We start from the raw sequence: 23,979 nt of genomic DNA, 5'->3' as shown, positions 1-23,979 counted from the left end.
ATTCTCATTCAGTGGTTGCAAAATTTGGAGAAGGTGAAACATAAGTTTTTTTTGTTTTGTCCGGCCTTCGGTCACTGTGCGTCTGGCCGAATGGGCCGTTTACGCGTTTGGTTAAATGTGGATTTCCGTTTGTCTGAATTTAGCCGAATGCCCTTTGGTCGTATGCCGTTAGCTCGAATGCCGTTTGGTTGAATATCGTTTGGCTGAATGCTGTTTGACCGAGTGCCGTTTGGCTGAAGGTCATTGGCTTTGGCCCAAGAGTTATTTGTTCAAAAGTAATACTTACAAAAATGCCCAGATTGTATGTGTAGGGTGAAGCGCCTATTTTTACCAATCTAAGGAGGGTGCCTCACCAATTCATTAATTACTCGGCTTACAATCAATGGAATGCGTACAAATTGGCATAAACAGTTTTGCTTCGTTGTTAAGAACCAAGATAATGCGCTGAAAACAGTGTAATTCTCGTGTTTGAGCGCAACGAAAATTCGAATCGAAGGCCCCTGTTATTGCGCTACCATTTGACTCAATGCGGTGAACAAAGATGGCAGACACTGCTCTAACCAACGGCTTCAAATGGGTAGGGTTATAATAGAAACATGGTGAAATTAGGCTCACTACTCTTTGTGTTCAAAAACACGAAGAAATTTAATAAAATAGTAACATTCGATTAAATTGCATTTGGCCAACTAGCATGCGGTCAACTGGTATTCGCCCAACTGGCATTCGGACAACTGGCATTCGACCAATTGACTTTCAGTCAAAGAACAGTCAGTCAAATAGCATTCGGTCAAACGGAATTTGGCCAAATGACACTTTCAACCTATCAGCTTTCGAGCACACGGCCCTTTCGGTTAAATGATATTTGGTATATTGACATTCGACTAAATCACCCATTTGGCAAAATGACAGTTGCTGTTCAAACCATAACGACTGCTATAAAATCTGCGCTCAGCACTACCAAATCACACAGTCAACTCCATCAGCGAGGAAACCAATACAAATGACGGAGGATATAAATTAGTAAGTGTAAGAAAGTGGAAGTGGAAGAAAAGGACAAGCAGGCTTGTTATTTGCTCACCACAATGTGCTACAAAGAGCGAAATACACCGATGAAAAACTAGAGCAGTACAAAAAGAGAAAAATTTGTACATCAAGAGCTGCACAATTTCGTTCAAAGAGTCACACTTTTTTGTGCGTCCCTTCACTGGCAAGCGAATCAAACTACAATTCTAGAGAAAATTTTCAATAGGACGTAAGTAACATTGAGAGCCTCTCTTTGTTTACTTTTTCTTTTGTTTATTACGACGTCATTACAACACTTTGCGCTAATTTTCCAGTACATATCGAAAGCCGACGGTTTTTACTAGAATATTATACAAAGAGTAGAGTAGTAAATGTTGAAATGGTCGAGTAATAAACAGAAGAGAAAGACCCCAAAGAGAATCTCTCATTGTTACTTACGTCCTATTCTAAATTTTCTCTAGAATTCAGATAAAGTTTGGTCGCCTTCTCTGCTTCCGTGCGCGTGGGACCAAGATTTACACTAAAGAGCCTCTTTTTTCTACTCTTTGAGATGTGCAGCCATGGAGTAGAATGCACAGGAATGCACGTATGGGAGCAACACACATCGGAGTGAAGGGGTTTATTGTGAAAGAGGCGAGCGGTGGTTCGCATGAAAAGAGCAAAGAGCGTTTTTTATTCATCTCTTTATTTGCTCTGAGGTGCATTACATCCCTGAGGACAAGGAAGCAGTAAATGACGACCAAGACGCAATGGGCAAGCAGACTAATGTTTCCCCGTTACGATAGTAGGTCTCAAGGTGCCTAGTATGGTGTAACAAGATTTTAAGGTTCAACTGAAAAAGCCTCAAAAAGCGGCCATCTCTAAAATCCAACAAGCAAAATTCCTAATTTGTGCGAACTAATCCAACGTGAAGCGGATTAAGTTAGGTGATTAACCTTTACACTGCCGATTCCCACATCACAAAACTCATCATCATTGTCCTTCGCCGGCCGCTCGACGGGCAGTCTTGTGCCTCACCCGACAGCAATATTTCAAAGTGTAAGTCTGTTAATTTGCTACGACATCATCTTTTAAGCGATGTAAATTAGCCCCATTATTCATCGCCCACGTCGCTAATCCCGTCAATCATAATTCGAATGTGGGAAGAACAAAAAAGCGCAAATTGAATCCACCGAGCAAAGCTCGGATGAAAAGAAAGCAAGCAAAAAAAGGTAAATTGATTCACTCACTCATCATCGCCTTTCGGTGCACACTCAATCCTTTCTCACCGCAGCAGGGTCTTCCGCAATGACGGTATACTCTAGGGCAACCGAACAGGGCCAAATCCGGAATTGGTGCGGTGTGAGAAATGACCATCCTTAATTGCTTGGAATCACGCTGGGCGAATCGGAACTGCTCGCCTGTGTCACCACGGATAGCGCCAAAGGAATCCCACTTAAGACAGTATGTAGTTGGGCGTTCTTTTGTTGATAGGACATTAATTACACCCCACGTTTAGCTCGTAACGAAGGAAATAAGGATTTTGGGACGGTATTTACTTTTTCGTTTTGTATTTCAATTCGTTTGCCGACAAGCTGAACAATTTATTAGTTTTGTCACATTTTTCCATGTAACTCTTTTTCTAGGTGAAGATATTAAGGTGCATTGTTTTTAAATATTGTGTTCCGGTTAAATTAATGAAAACTAAAAAAAATCAGTTATAGCCATCAAGGGTTTTTTTTTAAATGTATCGGATTCAATTGAAATTTTTGTTGTCATTGTGATGAAGATGGTGCATTGACTATTTAGCCGCAATTGTGCCAATTAATTTAGTACTAGCTGTACCATTCGAATTTCCCATAGATCAGATGTACTCATTATTTTAACCCAGCGAGAAAACACAAACAGCAATATGTAAATTACATCTACCCACCCAAAGAAACAACTTCCCGCGGAAACAATTCGGATACTCACTTATTGCACAAATGCGGCACATCGTAGTGATGCTCGGAGCTGGACCGGGGAAAGGGTGCCGAATTTTTCAGCGAATTGCTCTGATGATGTCCTGCACCCGCTGGATGTGACGATTGCTGTCCTCCCGCGAACATTCCGTGATGCTGTGATTGTTGCTGCTGATGCTGGAGCAGATGATGCTGGGACGTCGGCTGGCTCTGGTGGTGCGGCGTCAGGGGATACTCGTAATTTATGGCCACCGTATTCTGCGTCAAATCGGGCTGAAAATGGGTAAGCTTCTTGCTCTCGGGCGGGAAGTATTCCGATGGTATTTCTGAAAGCACAAAAAAAAAGAGAAGTGAAAGGATAGAGGAATGTTAGTTGCGAAAAAAGATTCGTCGTCGTGATGAGAATGGATGTTGGGCGATACGTCTTTGGCTTCGGCCGGGTGCCCAATCCGGATGGAATGTAATAAAAATCTAATTAGGCCACTAATTTCATTGCGTATGAGATAGCTTTGAGGCCAGCAGGGCAACAGCAGGGGCCAGATGGTGACACTGGTTTCGGTCTGGTAAGCTACGATAAGTACATCGACTTCGACTGCCGGCTGATAGGAAGGGAGCCCTAGCTGTAAGATGTTGCGGTGGACTAAAGTGACGTCTTTTTGAATATTTTCAACCAATTAGATGTAGATTAGAGTTGGGGAAAAGTTTCTTCAAAGCCATTAGCTTTAAAGGAACGGCAAACTGTGCGCGTCGTTCTGATTAGCGCACTCAGGAGAAAATGAGTTGATTGTCAGTGCCATTAGTTGAGTACGATTTGGACGAAAGTTAACAGACGAAGGGGTAAAACTTTGTGATTGAACTTTGTTAATTTCCTGTGATTGCGGGACGAAAGCGTAGCGTTTGAATGAGTTTCGAGTTGATTCAATTGGTGCAAATTAGCGTAGCGGGAATTAAAACGATACTGCATCTAAATGTAAACATTAATACCATGGAAAGGTTTTCAACGAAGAAAGTTGTGAATCGCTACGGAACTGTTGCTAGGTTGGTCTTAACTGTTTGTATAATATATTTGAGATGGTGAATATATTATGGGATTGGAATATGTTTAAATTAGCAAATACTTCCAGCATCTGTTATATGTGATACAGAATTGAAAATCAGCGTCATTAAGTAGTTAGGAACAAATAATAGCAAATATGAACAAGTCTTTATAAGGTGAAAGTGTAGATAACGGATGTTTAGGCTAGCATCATGTTGTATAAAAATAAGTTTAAACTTTTGAATCGGTATACGTTGGAAACCAGTGTCTCATTACTGCTATTTATTCAACCAAAAATACTGCAAGAAATCGTATTTGATTCTGATCAAAGACAATATAAGATATAACAATGAATAATTAATTCTATTCTTGCAGCGAGTAACACGCAGACCATAAATGAGTGAATATTAGGTTTGAATCAACACAATAGCGGTTGATTTCAAGGATTGCAAGATTCGGCCATCTATTATTAGTGAAGTGGAATGTTTATTGAAACTCAAAATACGTATGCGGTAAAAAAGACCGGTAGCACGTCTACCGTTTACGTTTGAAGAATAAACAAGTCGTTTTGTGAAAGTTTGGTTAAAACTGTAACAACTCTCTGCGCGGTGGTTTATTCGTTTCGTGATTTGCAACCCATAGTGAACACATACTTTATAAAGGCGATTTTCGTTTAGATATGTTACGGCCAATCGAATATTTATAAGACATTATTCATATATTGGAGCAGGAATAAACTATTAATATTAATATATTCCTTGTTTGGACGTGAGTGTTTGTTTTTTCCTTTTTCAATGATTTTTATGAACGTGTCCACTGGAAAACAGACAGAGAAAGAATGACCGGAACGGTGAGAATGAAGCAACGGTGAAAATTCTTTTTTATTGGAAACACTGAGAAAAGATATGTCCTTAAGCAGGAATGGAACCTACGATCTCCCAGTATCTAGTTGAGTGCGTTAACCACCCCGCCATCGAGGAACTGTGATGATGCCATCACATGTTCCCAACAGTTTCGTGATCACCGCCGTGGTCCCCAATACCTCCTAATTGACCCATCGACCCATTATATCAGTCATGATCCAATATCCATGCTCGACAAATAGTTCACAAAATCATCAAATATTCATGATTTCTTATATAATAGTCCTGATTTACCATCCGTGGTCGTGAAATAGTTCACGAAATCATGAAATAATATTCATGTATTCGCGAACTGGTTCATGATCCCTAGTGTGCTAGTCACAATTTACCATAGGAGTTCGTGAAATATTTCACGAAGTCATACAATATTATTAATGTTTTTGTGAACTGGTTCATGATTCCTAATATCATTGCCACGATTTGCCATTCGCGGTCGTAAAATATATCACGAAATCATATTCATGTGTTCATGAACTGATAGTCACGACATACCATTCGTTCACGTGAAATAGTTCACGAAATCGTCGAATATTATTCATGTATGATTCCAAAAACCAATAATAACCAAAAAATAACAGATCGAGATTAGGCAAAGAAAAATTACGAATATCATAATAAAATTGCTGATGTCATGAACATCAATCGCATCACTCCAGGTGTTAAATTCGAAAGGAAGCTCTTGAATAAAATATCATGATAACATGCAAACAAATTACTAAAATCGTGACTAAGATCCTAAAATCAGGAACATAAATCATACTATTTGTGACAAAAATATCAAAAATCGTGACTAATATCCTGATTTCTTGAACGTAAATCACTCTACTCGCGACTAAAATATCTTGATAACGTGAATAGAAATTATAAATATCATGACAAAGATCTTGAAATCACGAGCATGGATCACTCTACTCATGATCAAAATACCACGAAACCGGAATTACGTGAAATCGTGAATAAGATCATGAACAAAAATCACGCTACTCTGACAGAAGAATCCGATAGCAAACTAATGAATAAAATATCACGGTAACGGTGTATTCCCAAATTGTGAACAAGGATCCAATGAAAATGGTCGCACTCGTTTCCAAGCAAAATTGAAACTAATTTTAAAAAATAAAATAGGAGAATTTTTAATATAAACGTCGTTCACCACCAATCGAGCTTATTCCTTTAGTTATAATTGGTTAACATTTTTTTAATAAAAACAATTGATAAATGCATTCTTTTTCTAGCAATAAGTAGTAAATAAATTTAAATTATTATAAGCTTTCCGCAAAGCTACGATGAGACCCTTAAAAGGATTCTTTTCCGCTGGGTACTCGCCGTAGCTTCTTGTCAAATTTTGTGTTTTGTCGGTCTCGTATTGTTTTTTTTTGTTCTCAGCGTTTGCGCGATTCGTAACTTTGTTTTGTTGTGCTGACCTTTTTTTGTACGCTGAGAACTGATGTGTCCACTACCAGGGGGCTCCGTTTGTGAGCTTTTTGGTGTGGGGGTAAGAGGCGGGCTATTAATAAAAAAAAACTAAAAATGTCCAGGGAACAACCACAGTAACCGTACTAAACATTCGAAAGTAACGCCATGTATATATTCGACGTTTTCTGGAAACATAACTAGCTTCATGAATACGAAGTTTATTATTCATAGTTTTAGAAACTTGGTCACGGTTTTCGTAAACCCTTCAGTTTAAGAAATCGTGATCTAGTTATCATAAATTTATGAACGGATTTTTTTCCGTGTACATTCAATTAAATTGCATTTAATTTCTGTTCGGCCTAATGGCATTAAGCCAAATGGCTTTTGGCCAGCTGGCATTCGGTAAACAGGATTTGGGCAATTGAAACAGGCGGCCAACTGGCTTTCGGTCAAACGACCTATACGAGCAACCGACCTTTTCGACCAAATGTCAGTCGGCCTAATGGCCTGATAGTCCAATTGATCCTTTTCGCCAAATAGCAGTCGGCAAAATGTGGCCGGACCAGATGTTTACCATGCCAAAAATTCTGAATCATTTATTAGAATACAACTGGTGGACGGTTTGTGAATTTCAAAGCAACGTAAAATTCAGTGAAACGGGGGAAACTGTGGCGGAAAATGTTTGAGCATGACTTTTCGATAAAACTTCGATAAACGTTAAAACTCCTTCCAAACCAAATTAATTGAATGCGTTGCGTTGCGTTATGACCATGATTTTGACGGATTGTACACTGACTTCATCATGTTTGACTGCTGATTATCTAATAAGAGTTGCTTAGGAAATGGTAAGTAGGAATTCATACCAATCCGACCCATAATATAACCTCAACAGCATGATAGCCATCATTGCCGGCCGCCATCGTTCGCGGGGAAGGATAAAGGATAAGGTAGACAGGAAGTGTTGATGCTCCACCTACTTAACGGAAGGACGACGATTCATCAGACTCTTCTATAGGTGTTGCGGAGTTGGTAGTTTGGAAGGGTATTAGGTCTAGGATTCGCTCCAAGCAAGCGATGCGAATTGAATGGAAGAAAAACAGTATTGCTGCTGACTAAATAAATTAAATATTACATTAATAATTTGCCTGATCAATTTTCAACGTATTGATTATTTTGGGCATCACGTTTGGACAATTGTGGGAATGGGATCTTCTAACTGATCCCACGATAGAGATCCCATAGTTGTCAATTTATACCAATACCATGTAACCCGTCAGGGTAACAATTTAGCACTGGGTGAAAATATACCTATTTGTACGTACTCTCTCCGTAGAGTGCATTGTTTATGTAACATAATGCTCACCACTGTTCCTTATGATCGTTCACTTTTTCTCGTAAATTTTGTTTGTTTTAGCTTTTGTGAACGATTCTGTTGGTCTAGATAGGTGTAGAAAATTTTGTTTCATATTTATGTATAAATAACATAGGGCTTAGATAGGCCACCGCTCTCCTGCTGCTGAAATAAGGGTACTGGCTATGCTGCGCATAGGTGATGACAGCTATGCGGCGGTACGTTTTTTTGGTGCTGGTTTTGGTGTTTGTTTTGGGTCGAATGAGGAAGGCGGCCATCGAGTTTTTTAGAAAGTGACGAACCACGGCGAATAACAGACGTCCGTAATAAGATTTCGGGACAGTTTCTCGCCACCGTAACCAACGTTCAGTGCGCGTGTGCGACGGTCGATTTCCGTCGAAAGTGCCGGCCCGTGGTCCGGGTGCTCGTTTGCATAGTGGTGCTGGATCGCCGTCGGGGGAAGCTAATCACCAAGGAGCTTTCGCTTCCCCGGCTAACCGTTAAGGATCCGACGCACCCGCCCCTCTCGCTGCAGAGGATAAGTCGAACGAGCCTTGCTCTCCTCTGCAGCTAACAGTCAAGGAGAGGGAAGCAGGTAGGACAACGGCTCCACCTGGGAAGAACACTGCGGTGTCTTCTGGGATTCCTTGCGGGGAGCAAGTGAATCCGGTGATTAGTCACCAACGTCGCTAGGGAGGTTCCAACAAAGGAGCCAAGCTCACCTCCCTAGCTAATTGTCAAGGACCGCTGCCGGAGCAGCCAACGACCAAAGGAGAACGCGGCCGTTGTTGTCCCGGCCGGTCGGAGGAAACCGCCCGCCTTTCCGCCAGCAGTAGCAGATCACCAGCAGCAGCAGCAGTTGAGAGAGTAGCGGAGAATAAAAGTCGGTAAATTTAATAATTTATTTTGTTTGTTTACTTTTTTCCTTGTGAAACGAAAATCCGAAATTCTGTAGAAGCACCTAGGCCGCCCTGAAAAGAAGGGTTCGCCGGGCAAACAAGAACCCGAGTAGTGGGCAAACCCCTACTTACATTTGGCGCACAGCGCAAAACACACTGAAAAAAATATTTTCCTATTTTGGAAAATATTTTTTTCTTTTCCGGAGTGTGGGGTGCTTCTACTAAATCAAGGATTTTCGTAGAACAGTCGGTGAGGTTTCTTCCGCAATATTGTTCCGCGGTCGTATTATTTATTTATTTACATTTTTTGGCGTATTTTTTCGATATTTTGTTTTTTCCTTTTTTTGTCCGAATTTGTGGATTGCGTTGTTTGTGTTTGGTCTGCCGGACGAGTAGTTTGAAGGTTGTTGTCATTTATTCGGTTGCGGTGGCCAATTGCCTTGAATTCTCAATCCGATTTGAGACATTTTTGGAGCAGCTTGATTTCCTGAAATTTTAAGGGAATCGTTAGTGGGCGAAAAATTGAAATTAATACTGTGTCAGTACTTACATGCTTTGTGTCTTGGTGATTTCTTCCAATATAGCGCAAGTTATGATGGCGTTGGAGAAATTCAACCAAGCGTGTGTGTTCATGCGCGTCGATCATTTACATTTCGATGAGCTGGATTTTGAGTTGCTATCTCGAAGCATTTTTATCTCTCCTGATTCGGATCTTTCGGGTGCACAGCGGCAGCGGCGTCTTCGGGGAATTTTGTCGCATGAGCGGTCGTCTCGGAGGGAATTAGTTCGTAATTTTCGGGGTGACGTGGGTGAAGAAAAGGAGATCTGCCTTGGTAAACTACTAACAATCAAGGAAGATCTCCAGTACAGGTGCCCAAACAAGGAGATTTACCGAACACGGTTGCTTCATTTGGGGTCTAGGCTCCAGGTTATCCGAAATTATGCGGCAGGGGAGGTCAACCAGGAAATTTCGGGGTTGCTGGAGGAAGTTTTAGCAGTTTATGCCAGTCATTTCAGTGACGAACAGGCAGCACTTCCTCCCGACAACCAAGAAGGGGAGGATGGAGAGATTTTGGGAGATTTGCTGAGTACAGACGTACCTGCAATTCCACAGGGATCCAATCCTTCCGATAACGAAGGATCTCTTTCCAAACAGCTCGTAGGAGACGACCTGTTGCGTGTCTTGTGCGAGATGAGGGACGAGATTCGACAATTGCGACAGCAATCCGACGATAATAAAGTCCTAGCGTCTCAGGGGTCTGATGCTTTTTCAAAAGCTACTGAAACGCTAATGGGTGGGATTGCTTCACTGACAACCATTTCGTCAGTTTTAAGAAAGACGGTTCAAGAAGTTGTCTCACTTCGTGAATCCGTCAGTGAACTTCGGGCACTAGTACATCAGAAGGAAAGTGCTTCCGAGAAGGATCTGCAGACCGATCTGGAAGATTTGCGTTTGATGGACGTACCCGATTCATTTGATGCACCAGAGATTCCTCGCCCAACACTGGCGCCCAGTCCCGACCAATTTGTGTTGAAGCGAGGATTCTCGGGTCAACAAAATCTATGTCCATCACTTCCTATCGAGAAACCGAAACAGAATACTGGATTCACAGCCCCGTACCAAACTCAGAACCAGCCTCACTTTCCTGAATGGACCGAACAGCGGGCGGGACCATCCTATCCGAACTTTTCATCCAACGCGGGAAACGGATCGATGGCAGCTTCAAGGAATTACTCGCGAAACCCGCAACGCGTCGCTGATTGGAAAATTCGGAAGTATGCTGGAACTGATGAAGGAACTGGACTAAATGAATTCTTGGATACCGTAGCGAGTTACGCTGCGTGTGAGCAAATGTGCGAAGACGAACTTTTCAATTCTGCGATGCATTTATTCACTGGCAATGCTTTGACCTGGTATCAGGCTATGCGTGCGCAAAACCGGTTGTTTAACTGGAACCATCTTGTTTGCGAGCTCAAGGTAAATTTTGTTCATCCTGAACTTGATGCTACGCTCAAAATGAAGGCTCTCCAGCGCCGGCAGATGCGTAACGAATCTTTCCAGGAATACTTCCTGGAAATGGAAAAAATATTTCGTGCTATGACGGATCCAATGGCACCGAGCGAAAAACTCGACGTGCTCAAGCGGAACCTGAAAGCCGACTATAAACAAATGCTTATCCTCAGGCCAGTGAACACGCTCTCAGAATTGATGAGTCTTGGTAAATCGATCGACGCCTCCAAGACGCCGATTTATCAGAAAGTTTTCGGTTCTTCTCGGGAAGTTGCTGCTTATTCTGATAATCCACCACAAAACAAACAAAAACAAAATAATCAAAACCAAAAGGGAGGTGGACAGAATAACGGCAACGCAAAATCCAAAACGTTTTGGAACAAGAATGCCAAACCGGCAGGTCTTGATTCAAGCAAGCCTCCTGACAACCAGAAAAAGAAACAGCAAGGGAATCAGGACGGCAAGAATCTCGAAGGAAACAATCAAAAACCGATCGAACCACCGCAGAAACCTATAATATGTCTGGAGTATTTGGTGGAAAAGCATCGTCCTCCCGTGCTCGGCGTCTGCTACAATTGTGGAGACAAAGGACATGAATTTGAGGAATGCCGGAAACCAAATCGGGTCTTCTGCATCGTGTGTGGTTTTAAAGGATTTGATGTTTCTCGTTGCCCTTACTGCCTAAAAAACGGGATCAGAACCAACTGAAGTCGCAGTTGGCAGTAAAGCAGCGCTCCAAAGAACAACTAACAATCCATCCCCAGATTTACGACAGTTTTCGACCGGCTTGTGATGAGGACTATGATAATTCGTTGTCTGTCGAAACCATCGTCCTTGACGACCCGTTCGACAACCGTCCATTTGCAATTGTCGCAGTGTACGGCAAATCTTTCAAAGCCTTGCTCGACAGTGGTAGTAACGCCACGATTATGACTAAAAAGCTATACCAAAAGTTTTCAAAAAGTCCCTTGAAAAGTTTGGAACGACCATTCGAACTACATTCTGCGAATGGTCAAACCTTACCAATCATTGGACAAGCGTATCTCCCGTATACTTTTCAAAATTTGACAAAGGTCCTATGCACTCTTGTAGTAGAGCATCTGACCGCCAACTCCATTCTAGGTATGGACTTTTGGCGCGCCTTTGGGATTTCTCCTGAGATACAAAACTGTGCTCTGTTGAACTCAGGTCAGGAATCAGAAGACGATGAAGAAGATGAAGTACCGCGTGAGTCGATACTCACTTCGGAATAGTTAGCGCGCGTAGAAGAAGTAAAGAAGTGTTTCCAGGCAGTAGAGCCCGGAAAGCTAAGCCCAACCTCATTCACAGAGCACAGGATTGTCATCAAAGATGAATTCCAAGGTGCGGCACCCGTTTGCCGATATCCTTATCACATGAGCCCAAAGAAACTGTCAAAGGTCTGGGAAGAGGTTGACCGATGGCGGTCTATGGGAATTATCGAGGAGTCTGATTCGGATTGGTCGCTTAATATTGTGGCGGTCACGAAACCAGACGACTCAATCCGCCTTTGTCTAGACGCTAGGCCTCTCAATGAGCGTACTGTACGGGATGCATACCCTCTGCCCCACCCTGGGCGAATATTGGGCGGCTTACCCAAGGCGAAGTACCTGTCTACTATAGACTTGAAGGAGGCCTTTCTCCAGGTACCCCTGGCCAAGGATAGTCGCAAATATACCGCCTTCAGTGTTCCCGGCAGGGGTATGTTCCAATTTACTCGTCTACCATTTGGTCTCGTCAACAGCCCCGCTACTCTGGCGCGACTGATGGACCAGGTTCTAGGACGAGGTAAATGGGAACCTTACGTTTTCGTCTACCTAGATGACATCATCGTGGTAAGCGAAACGTTCGAGCATCACATACAGTTGCTCAAAGCAGTGGCCGATTGTTTAGCAAGAGCCAACCTAACCATCAATTTGGAAAAATCCCGTTTTGGAGTCCCCGAACTAAAGTTTCTTGGTTATTTGTTGAATCGGGACGGACTCAAGGTCAATCCTGACAAAATTCAACCCATTCTCGACTACGAGAGACCGGTTACCGTGACGAAACTACGTCGTTTCCTCGGTATGTGCGGTTATTACCGCCGCTTCATTGATCGGTTCAGTGAGGTCACTGCTCCCTTGACCGATCTGCTCAAAACGAAAACCAAGAGCTTAGTTTGGAACTCCGAGGCAGAACTCGCGTTCCTTAAAATTAAGGAACTTCTAGTCACTCCTCCAGTTTTAGTCCCACCAGACTTCTCCAAAGAGTTCATCCTTCAGACAGACGCTAGTGACGTAGCAGTCGCTGCTGTTCTGGTGCAGGAGTATCCCGAGGGCGAGAAAGTAGTTGCTTACTTTTCGCATAAACTAACCACTCCCCAAAGGAACTATCATGCAACTGAGAAGGAAGGTCTGGCGGTGATAATGGCGGTTGAACACTTCCGAGGTTACTTGGAAGGTTATCATTTTCGACTGGTCACTGATTCGTCAGCGATTACATGGATACTGAAGACTAAATGGAAAACCAGTTCACGTTTGAGTCGTTGGAGTTTAGAATTACAACTCTACGACATGTCTATTGAGCACCGGAAAGGCAAGGACAATGTCGTTCCTGATGCGTTATCCCGGGCCGTAGCAGCCGTTTCAGCTTTGTCCACCTCAGACTGGTACTGTTCCATGAAGTCCAAAGTTATCCAAAATCCTGACGACTATGCCGACTTCAAAGTGGAAAATGATCAACTTTTCAAGTATGTAAACTCGAAAGTTGTTCCGTGCGACTCGCGGTTTAGTTGGAAACTCGTCCCAGCACCCGAGTTCCGTCAAGATTTGATCCAACGTACCCACGAAAATTTGCTTCACGTGGGATACGACAAAACGATCCACGAAGTGCAGTTGCGATATTACTGGCCTCGTATGGGATCGGAAATACGAAAGTTTATTCGAGAATGCGGGACGTGCAAGGAAATCAAAGCTCCTTTCGTCCCAGTCCAGCCCGAAATGGGTAAGTCGCGTGCGACTAATGCACCATGGCGAATGGTTTCTGTGGACTATATTGGTCCTCTTCCAAAAAGCAAACGTGGCAATCAACACTTGCTTGTCGTCCTCGACGTCTTCAGCAAGTACGTCATGTTAACCTCCGTTCGCAAAATAGCTAGTACGTCACTCTGTACGATACTGCGCGAACAGTGGTTCAATCGCCATGGTAGCCCGGAAATTCTGCTAAGCGACAATGCCTCCACTTTCACCTCAAAGGAGTTCAGTCAATTCATAAAAGAAACCAGCGTCAAACATTGGCTGAACTCCCGCTATCATTCGCAGGCTAACCCAGTGGAGCGAACAAATCGCTCGATAAACACCGCAATCCGGGCATATGCTCGAACCGAGCAGCGCAACTGGGATGTCCACATCAGTGATGTGGAGCGCATCCTAAATACTACCGTTCATTCCTCCACTGGGTTTAGTCCTCATTTCATTATACACCGGTGTGAAATGGCATCTGCCGATGACTTCAGCAGGATTTCCGGTGAGGACACCAACAGATAGACAAAATCCGGGAGATTGTGGTCAAAAGTTTGGCAAAGGCAAGCGAGGGCATTCGACATCAGTACAACTTGCGTCATCGAAAGTTCTCCAAACCTTTTGAAACGGGACAAATGGTGTACCGTCGAAACATGAAGTTGTCGAATGCACTCGAGTCTTACAATGCTAAACTTGGACCACAATACTTACCGGCAAAAATTGTCTCAAAAAAGGGTGTGTCCTCCTACGAGCTGGAGGATTTAGCAGGTAAAAATCTCGGAGTTTGGCCAGCAAATCTCCTTAAACCAGCATAAAAAAACTTTTCCGTGCCGTTTGTGGACTGACGGTATGCTTTTATATGGATTACTCACTTGGGAGTTTTCCAAAAGCAGCCGTCAGTTCCCTACGGCAACAACAAGGACTTTGGTCCGAAATAAAAAAAACAATAAACATTTCTCCGTCTTCTCTATTTTTATTGTGGAAGACCAACTCTGCCGCGAGAAGGTTCTTCAACACCTTCTTGCAATTTTCCAGAGCCACACTCACGCAGTGTGGTAAACAAACACTCGCACGAAATATATGCTCCGGCCCCGGTGACGACTACGGTAGGGTGGAATACTCCACTAAAAACACTAATCTTATACCGTGCTGCTCTCCCGGGCACCGGGCGCATCTAAATACACTACCCGCCGTGTTCGGCAAACAAAAAAATTCTTTTGCGCCCCACTCGCGCAGTGAGGTAACCAAATTATCCACTAATTTGCTTTGCTCCGGCGGTCGAGACGGTTACGGTAAAGAAAACTTTCTCACCAAACCAGTGTTTGGCAGAAACAAAACGAACCTATTGTACCGTCTTTTTCACCGCCGGATGCATACATATCATTCTTCTGCCGTGTTCGGCAACATAAAATTTTTCAAAAACCCCTTTCTGTGGGGAACACTCGCACCTACGGGTGCACTAAATTATATAAAATCTCCTTGTTTGGAGCACAATCTCACAAGAAAATCACTACTCCCTTTTCCAACAGGGACACAACACTCGCGGAAATGGGTTTCCTGCGCGACTACTACTCCGGAGCCGACCGTAAACGAAAAAAAAACGCGAATAAAAACAGTTTGCTAACCGATTTCGCGAACTGTTTTGTTTTTATTTACGATTTTGATGATTCATTCATCATATCGAATGGATCATCGATTTGACACTTTCCCCGTTGTTCGCATCAATGCTCTGCATCATGCAGGTGTGGCCCGATTTGGATCAGAGTAGTGTGAGTGAAAGAGCGAATGGGGTAAAAAGCGCCTCGCGTCTTCGATTTCGAATCGAATAAAATTTTATTTCGTCTAATTTTGGGTTTGTGGTTAAACCTGGGGTGGTTCGTTTGATTCCAGCGGGAATCTTTTTGATCTGTTTAAATTATGCGAAAGACATTCTTTGGTCCCTCTCAAACGTTTCTTTTGCCATGTACGAAGCGTTTTGAGGCGAAAAGGGACGAATATACAAACTTTTTGTCCGGAATGTCTGTGAGTGGGAGAAATGATGACGTGTTAAGCGGTATTGTATGAGTGAATTTATGAGTGCGGAATCAAACAGAGTGAATGAATGCATGTGTGAATGATAAGATAAAATTGCTTTGGGGTTAATTCGAAGTGCTTATCGGAATGTGAATGATCGAGTAGGCCAGTGATTGAGGATGAATGAATGGGATAATTGTATGAATGTATTTGGATAGAAACCCCAACACAAGCGTGTAGTACTGGTACCGTAAGAACACGAGGCATTTCTGGACAGTCGAGGAAAAAAAACAAGCAAAATAATGCCGACAACCGTTCCCCTGCAAGTTGAAACATTGAAAATTGTCAATGCCACTTGCAGAATTTTGGGAATTTCGAGTTGTTACCGATCTTGTTTTCGGATTGGATTTAGAATTCAACCCATAGCCGAATAATGACAATGGCTGATAGCTTCTCGCTTCGCGTATGCTGTCAGTATTATCAGGCCAAACTTGAGCAAACATTTCACCGATGAGGACACTCGGTCGATTAATTTTTTTGGATGAATTATTTATAAATTGCGGAAGAAATAATTAGGTGTAGTTAGTTTTTCTTTGTTTATTTATTTATTTATTCATTTCGTTATTATTATTGTATCGGTGTTAGGTGTTAGTTTAGAAAAAAATTGTTACCAATTTTTTTCCACCCGGTGTGGGCGAGATTGTAACCCGTCAGGGTAACAATTTAGCACTGGGTGAAAATATATCTATTTGTACGTACTCTCTCCGTAGAGTGCATTGTTTATGTAACATAATGCTCACCACTGTTCCTTATGATCGTTCACTTTTTCTCGTAAATTTTGTTTGTTTTAGCTTTTGTGAACGATTCTGTTGGTCTAGATAGGTGTAGAAAATTTTGTTTCATATTTATGTATAAATAACATAGGGCTTAGATAGGCCACCGCTCTCCTGCTGCTGAAATAAGGGTACTGGCTATGCTGCGCATAGGTGATGACAGCTATGCGGCGGTACGTTTTTTTGGTGCTGGTTTTGGTGTTTGTTTTGGGTCGAATGAGGAAGGCGGCCATCGAGTTTTTTAGAAAGTGACGAACCACGGCGAATAACAGACGTCCGTAATAAGATTTCGGGACAGTTTCTCGCCACCGTAACCAACGTTCAGTGCGCGTGTGCGACGGTCGATTTCCGTCGAAAGTGCCGGCCCGTGGTCCGGGTGCTCGTTTGCATAGTGGTGCTGGATCGCCGTCGGGGGAAGCTAATCACCAAGGAGCTTTCGCTTCCCCGGCTAACCGTTAAGGATCCGACGCACCCGCCCCTCTCGCTGCAGAGGATAAGTCGAACGAGCCTTGCTCTCCTCTGCAGCTAACAGTCAAGGAGAGGGAAGCAGGTAGGACAACGGCTCCACCTGGGAAGAACACTGCGGTGTCTTCTGGGATTCCTTGCGGGGAGCAAGTGAATCCGGTGATTAGTCACCAACGTCGCTAGGGAGGTTCCAACAAAGGAGCCAAGCTCACCTCCCTAGCTAATTGTCAAGGACCGCTGCCGGAGCAGCCAACGACCAAAGGAGAACGCGGCCGTTGTTGTCCCGGCCGGTCGGAGGAAACCGCCCGCCTTTCCGCCAGCAGTAGCAGATCACCAGCAGCAGCAGCAGTTGAGAGAGTAGCGGAGAATAAAAGTCGGTAAATTTAATAATTTATTTTGTTTGTTTACTTTTTTCCTTGTGAAACGAAAATCCGAAATTCTGTAGAAGCACCTAGGCCGCCCTGAAAAGAAGGGTTCGCCGGGCAAACAAGAACCCGAGTAGTGGGCAAACCCCTACTTACAACCATTCAAAAAAAAACCTGCACAAGAAGACTCCAATAGAAACTGATTCCGGAGATTAAAGTCTTAAAAGTCATAACCCTAAGTCTTCCAATCATTCTAGAACTTACTTTGAAGAAATGTGGCAAAGTATGATATAGAGACAGTTTTTCGAATGGTAAGCGAAGTTGGAATAGGTTGAATGGCTACGAAACATAGAACAGCTCACCGAAAATTAGCATAAACTTCGTTATTTGCTGAAAATACTTTTTGTGAAGTTGCGACGAATGAGAGTTGATACGAAAAATTAGTATGATAAACCCTCAAAAAGGCAAGTTAAAATTGTGACTCTAAGAAGCATCGCTCCTAAGATTTAATGAAATCAAAAGCCTCTTTTTATTCGTTTTACTAGTGAGAGAATCGAAAGCCCGAAAACGATCGATCATTTATATTTCAAATTATAAGTTGATTGAAACTAGAGAACTGTAACTGAGACCCATTGCCTTTTTGAGGGTTAATAATAAAATAACACTTTCAGAAACTAGAAGGAACCGTCAAAATTTGGAATTTGGTATCTTATGGAGAGTTTACTATTTAAACAATGTCAGTTGATGACTTAATGCCTTCATTAAAGTTTTCGAGAGCGCTTTTATAAACAACTTTCTTGAAGACATGGATGCAGCATGTGCTCAAGGTATTGAATTCTCAACAATTTTGCTGACGGTTTCGGAATTATGTAATTTTTCACTTTAAAAGTCTATATTTTTTATTTAACTTCCCTAACATGTCATAAAAGAAAGTTATCCGTGGAGGTGTGAAAGCTGTTCTATATTGATTTTTTTGTTTATAGACTATTTTATAAATATTTGAACCGACTGTTCGTGTCTGTTTTTGCGCCCGTCTGAGAATGGCATAACAAAGTCCAACTCAAATGGGCGTTTTCCCACCCTGTTTGTCCATTTAGACTCTAAAGTTGGATGGACATAATTATGTTAACTAAATAAATGAATATTTAATTGACCCAATACTGCTTCTTGCAAAAAAATCTAAGCTAAATTACTACTTATGAAAATAGCTCTAATTAACCCCCGGTAATCTCTAACCCAAATCAAATTGAATTGCTGTAAAATTTTCTTAGCGTCAACATAAAAAATCAAAGTACAATCTTATAGTTTTAAAAAAAAGATGGGTGGGTAATGTCAGAGACATAACCGGAGTGAAGTAGAATACACTTTAGAACGGTAAATTCTGCTCTGGAATAAGCAATTTCTATGCGATTTTGTCGACTTTAGCACATTCATAGTTTATTTGGAGTATTTTTTGAATTATCAGTTGACAATTTGCAACATTCTTTGAAAATATTGTTGAACTTTTATGAATGAAGGCACGCAAACGAGCGTTTAACCGTCGTCCTACTACCAGCATCAGAGAAGTAGCAGATCAGCATTTTTCGCTACATGGCCTGTACTAAACAGACCGCTCGTAAGTCCACCGGAGGAAAGCCTCCCCGCAAGCAGTAAGCAACGAAGGCCGTGTAAAAGTGCCCCAGTCACGGTTGGCGTTAGGAAGCCTCATCACTACTGAACAGAAACTGTCGCCCTGCGAGAAATTCACAGCTATCAGCAATCGAGCAGGCCTAAATTGTGACCCAAAATAAACCACAAACCAACAAGTTCTTTTCAGGACCAGCCAATTATATTCTAGTAAGATATAAATGAAATTTTCGTTTTCCATTGCCTTACAACCTCTTTCCTCCCGGCTTGAATTACTATCAATCTTGATGATGCTGTGCGGCGGGGCACAGGCAGCTTCCATTATAGTGGAAAATTTAGGTTTTGCGCGTTTTTCCCAAAAGTTTTTTAGCTGTGCTGTTTTCAAGGAAGTTGTAGTTGAATTCAAAATAAAATAGTTTACTTCTATTGTCAGAGGTGGACCTTCCAACGAAAACTAGTCTGGCTTGCTTGGAATCGAATTGTACGGACCAACCACAGCTTTCACAAAATCCGTTATTTTCAGTAATTGTACATTCTACAGAATTAGTCACAACTATTTCCAATCAGCGCAAAAATCGAAGGTTTTCATTCAATACAACAGCAGAGCAGGTTAGAAAACGTTCGATTTTTGTAAATTGAATCATTAAATCACAAATAACTTTTGATTTTGTGCCATTCTACTTGAAAGCGACGGTATCGTTCACAAGTGGCTCACTTACCATACAACGCTCTTGACAAGCCACTTTCCGATGCTTGCAATAACAAAATTTCAATTTAATTCTTTGTCGATAAATTGATGGCCCTGAAAAGGACCTTTTGTTTGGGCAGTGTTCGAAATTTACTTGGAGCTGGTGTATATGATAACAGTTTTGGTGCCATCGAAGACGGCGTGCTTGGCCAACTCTTCTAACAGCAGCAAACGGACGGCGGTTTGAATTTTGCGGGAGATGCTGCAAACGAACTGCTGCATGCTGATGCTGGAAACGAACTGAGCGTGAGCAACAGCATGCTCAGTTTTTATACTTGACTACAGCACAATGTAAGCTCGTCCTTTTTTGTGTTGTTCTCAATATGTGTTCTTCGTAGCTCCACCCTTTCGTTGGTCGACCACATATTTTTGATAAAGAACAAAATTGAAATAGTGTTTCCAATACGGAGATTATCAAACACTCAGGGTAAAGAGAGTAATGTAATACGGCACTTTGGTAAAATGTTTGATAATTGAAACCTTTTTTGAATGCGCCTAGTAAACTTCACTTCACTCCAGTTTCTTTCTGACCATATTTGCAATTTGCGTACTGAAATAAATCATAATTTAGGGTTTAACTCAAATTGCTCTCCAGGGAGAAACAGTCCATGAAACAGAAAATGCAAACTTATTCTTTGAAATGATTTTGGTGGCCCTGAAAAGGGCCTTTTTTATAATGATACAAGTGAGTTCTACCTTTTCAACTTCCAAATCCATACAAAGTGCGTCCCTGCCGCTACAGAGTATAGACGACATTCATTGAGATTTTGCACTTGGCGTGTTCAGTATAGGTCAAGGCATCTCGGATGACATTTTCCTGCACATCATCAGCATTCGTAGATTAAATCAGAAATTCATTTTACATTACCACGACGAGCCAGACGCCGAATGGCGGATTTGCTGATTCCCTGGATTTTATCACGAAGAACCTTGCGATGACGCTTGGTAGGGAACGCAAACATGATACCGCTCATTGTACCGTCCGAACGAGCATGTTGCTCGTGTGGTAAGCAAGCACCCACTGATACAAAACAAGCTTGCGTGACCTGTATATATAACATTCCCGTATGTACTGAAACGCTTACATGCTCCTTTTTGACGACTCTGCGTGGGATATGCTGGCAAATTGCGCATTTTCTTCGCTGTTTTCGAAGGATTTTAAGAAAATCCTTGTTTTGGTTTATTTATAGTAGTCGCAGTAATTCCGAAATTTAATACGAAATACGTGCACAAATTTCCGATCAGATAGTGCAAAAATATTGCGATTTCGTCCAGTAGAACGGAAGATATTCGCATTTCAAACCTGGGAAAATTTCTCAACTGAAATTTTTGAAACGGGACACCATAGTGAAACGTTAGAAGTATTCTACTTCAAAACTTAAAATATAAAACAAACAAAAAGGCCCCAATCAGGTTAACGCAAATAAAAAGTTTAACCCATTATTGCCCAACCTACTATATATAGTAGGTGCTAAGAATAACTCCTATTATTTAATTAATAACGCAGAACAGGCATTATCAAAGAGTTAATATTGTTCATATACTCTTGCAGAATATGTTTAGAGAAGTTAGAGTGGTTTAACCAGTGTTTATATTTTGTTTTTAATCAATTTTTCCATAAGGTGTTACACATTTTTGTTAGGATGAAAAAAATCGATTTTTTGTAAATTAGATATTCTGAAACTACATATGCCGAGGAAAATCTCAAAGTTTCATTAAGATCAGAATACTACAACTTGAGTTACAGCTATTCATAGACCGATACTCATAGACCACTCGTAGGCGGTGCGTAGTGTTTGATACGCTAGACGGTTAACACGCTGTACCGACAGTAAAGCTCGATTATCTCGGAGTTGTATTTTGTTGAAAAGTTCATCCGCGGCCATCACGATATCTCAGGACAGATTAACCGATCAATCTTAAATTTTCACTGGTTGTTCCTTATTATATCAGCTACTTTGAGTACAAAAATAATTTTACTGGAATGACTACTTTCTTCGATCGGAAAACACAATTTGTGATGCGCGTGAAAAATAAGTTGGGCAATAATGGGTTAATAAAATAAATAAAAAATCAACCAATTAATTCAACAATGGTTTTGAAGTAAGTGTATATCTTATTTAGACTTTTAAAATTATGTAAATTAAATTCGCCCCCCCCTCCAGAGGCAGGAATCGAACCTGCAACCATTGGCACTCCGGCCCAATGCACAAACCCAGGGATAGGGGCTATGAAGACGTCTCAAGAAGAACACATGATTATCGCATCAGACGATAATAAAAACCCCGGCCGTGGTATCTAGCGGGGAAATTAAATAGATCAAATGTGTTCGGTGGCAGCGGCGGTTGTGTGTGATCTTTCTCTAGAAGTAGTCACAGTGGTTTTCTTCGCCAAAAACGCGCGAAAAATTATTCACATGGTAAAGCGTACAGTAATAATATATTCTAGGATGTTTTATGTTGATCCAAGACCTTTATTTCGAATATGTAGTTATAGTGATGAACCCCCCCCCCCCCCACTGAAGTAATATTTGCTACAATTTTTTCAAAGTATGAAAAACAAGATGAAGTTCTCAGAAATGTTAAAGAACTTGTGTGAACATCTTTACTGAAAACCAAAAATTTATATTTATATTTATAGAACAATCGAAGTTATTGACCGTTATTTGTGAATAACCCCTTGAAAACTTTTTTTCAATATAACTTGTTAAATATTATAGATAAAGCTTCAGAATATTCCAGAACGTTGTTCGTCTTATCTAGATCTTCCCAAAGGAGTTCATCGGTCCATCTCTTGCTACTTATAAGTTATTGGGTAATTTTTGGTAAAATTAGCAAAAGTTTAAAAATTCAAAAAGCAAATTAGCAAAAGTTTAAGAGTCCCAATGGCTGCAGGTTCGAATGTTGCCTTTGGGGTGAATTTTATTCACATAATTGCTTTAGCCTAACCACTAAGAAAGTGTAAAAAAGAAATAAGCGAGCTGAATAAAAAATTGTCATTGTTCTCACTTATTCCAGTTTACGACGAACGCGATAATCGAGTATACGAATGAATTTAGCATGAATAGTAAACAAGATAAAATAAAGTAAAATTCTAATGCGACGACTGATCCAAGTTTTGCAAAATATATTTGGCAAATGAAATCTTGTTTCTGTAAACAAAAAGAAACACATACATTTCTACAATTATTAAACTAACAAGACGGTTTTTCATTAGAATCCTGAAACTTTCGTACGTAACCATGTAGTATCATCACGGCGTTCCTAAAACCGTTATTAACTAAAAAAAATGACCATAAATTTGGCATACGGCATTCGAAAGATACAGTATCCAAGCATCTTCTCAGTGAATTTCAAAATGATCCATCGAGGGATTCGAGAGATATGGCGATTTGAAGTTTTATGATACGTTTCATAAGGCTACCAGCAAACACCCACGGGATTGGTCCAATCTCTATAAACAAAAAAATATTTGTCGACTTATTTAGTACATGGCATTCGAAAGATATAGTAATCAAGTATATTCCTTGCAAGTTTGAAAATATTTCATTGACGGAATCGAAAGTTATAACGGTTTGGATGTGGTATGCGGTCATAGATGGGTTTTCTACCAGACTTCAAGCGTGAATCCATGTTTGTCCATTGACTATTTAGATCGTTTATACGTGTCGCGATTTTTAAAGGAATCCCTTGCGATTTAATTACATAAATATATTGTACAAATGGTGTTATTTATATGGTGCACTGAAAAAATATGAAAATAGGGTTGTCTATCAAACGTTAAATATAATGCGTAATTTAAAAAAAATAGATGAAAGTTGGAATGTTTACTTCAAAAGGCCATATCTATTGAATTTATGGTTTTATTTTTCCATGATTTGTAGTTTGCGTTCTTTGCTTTCAACTAATGTATAGAAATTAATAGGTCGTCGTTTTGAATATAAAGATATTTACTAAATAGTGATAATACATATAGTTGAGGATAATTAAGTTGTCTATTGTTTGAAGTAGCCAACTCTATTTTATATTCTTCTTGATGAAAATTAACGATAAAAAGTCTACCTGTTCAATAATTAAAAGAATAATTAGAATCAGTCAACATGCCATTGAGATATGGCCTTTTGAAGTAAACATTCCAACTTTCATCTATTTTTTAAAATTACACATTATATTTAACGTTTGGTAGACAACCCTATTTTCATATTTTTTCAGTGCACCATATAAATAACACCATTTGTACATTATATTTATGTAATTAAATCGCAAGGGTTTCCTTTAAAAATCGCGACACGTATAAACGATCTAAATAGTCAA

At 41.1% G+C, this 23,979-nt stretch overlaps 1 protein-coding gene across 1 annotated transcript in view; it reads right to left on the bottom strand.

Annotated features, from left to right (window-relative positions):
* Nucleotides 1–23,979, bottom strand: part of LOC131680735 (netrin receptor unc-5-like) — a 1,096,742-nt gene that overhangs the window by 37,632 nt on the left and 1,035,131 nt on the right. Inside the window, exon 11 of the mRNA XM_058961442.1 lies at nt 2,977–3,289. Within this exon, the coding sequence (XP_058817425.1) occupies nt 2,977–3,289 (313 nt within the window). The remainder of the gene's footprint in view (nt 1–2,976; nt 3,290–23,979) is intronic.

This window comes from Topomyia yanbarensis, chromosome 2 (genome assembly GCF_030247195.1).
Source record: "Topomyia yanbarensis strain Yona2022 chromosome 2, ASM3024719v1, whole genome shotgun sequence".
Taxonomy (NCBI): domain Eukaryota; kingdom Metazoa; phylum Arthropoda; class Insecta; order Diptera; family Culicidae; genus Topomyia; species Topomyia yanbarensis.
This window is presented reverse-complemented; position numbering and strand designations above follow the sequence as displayed.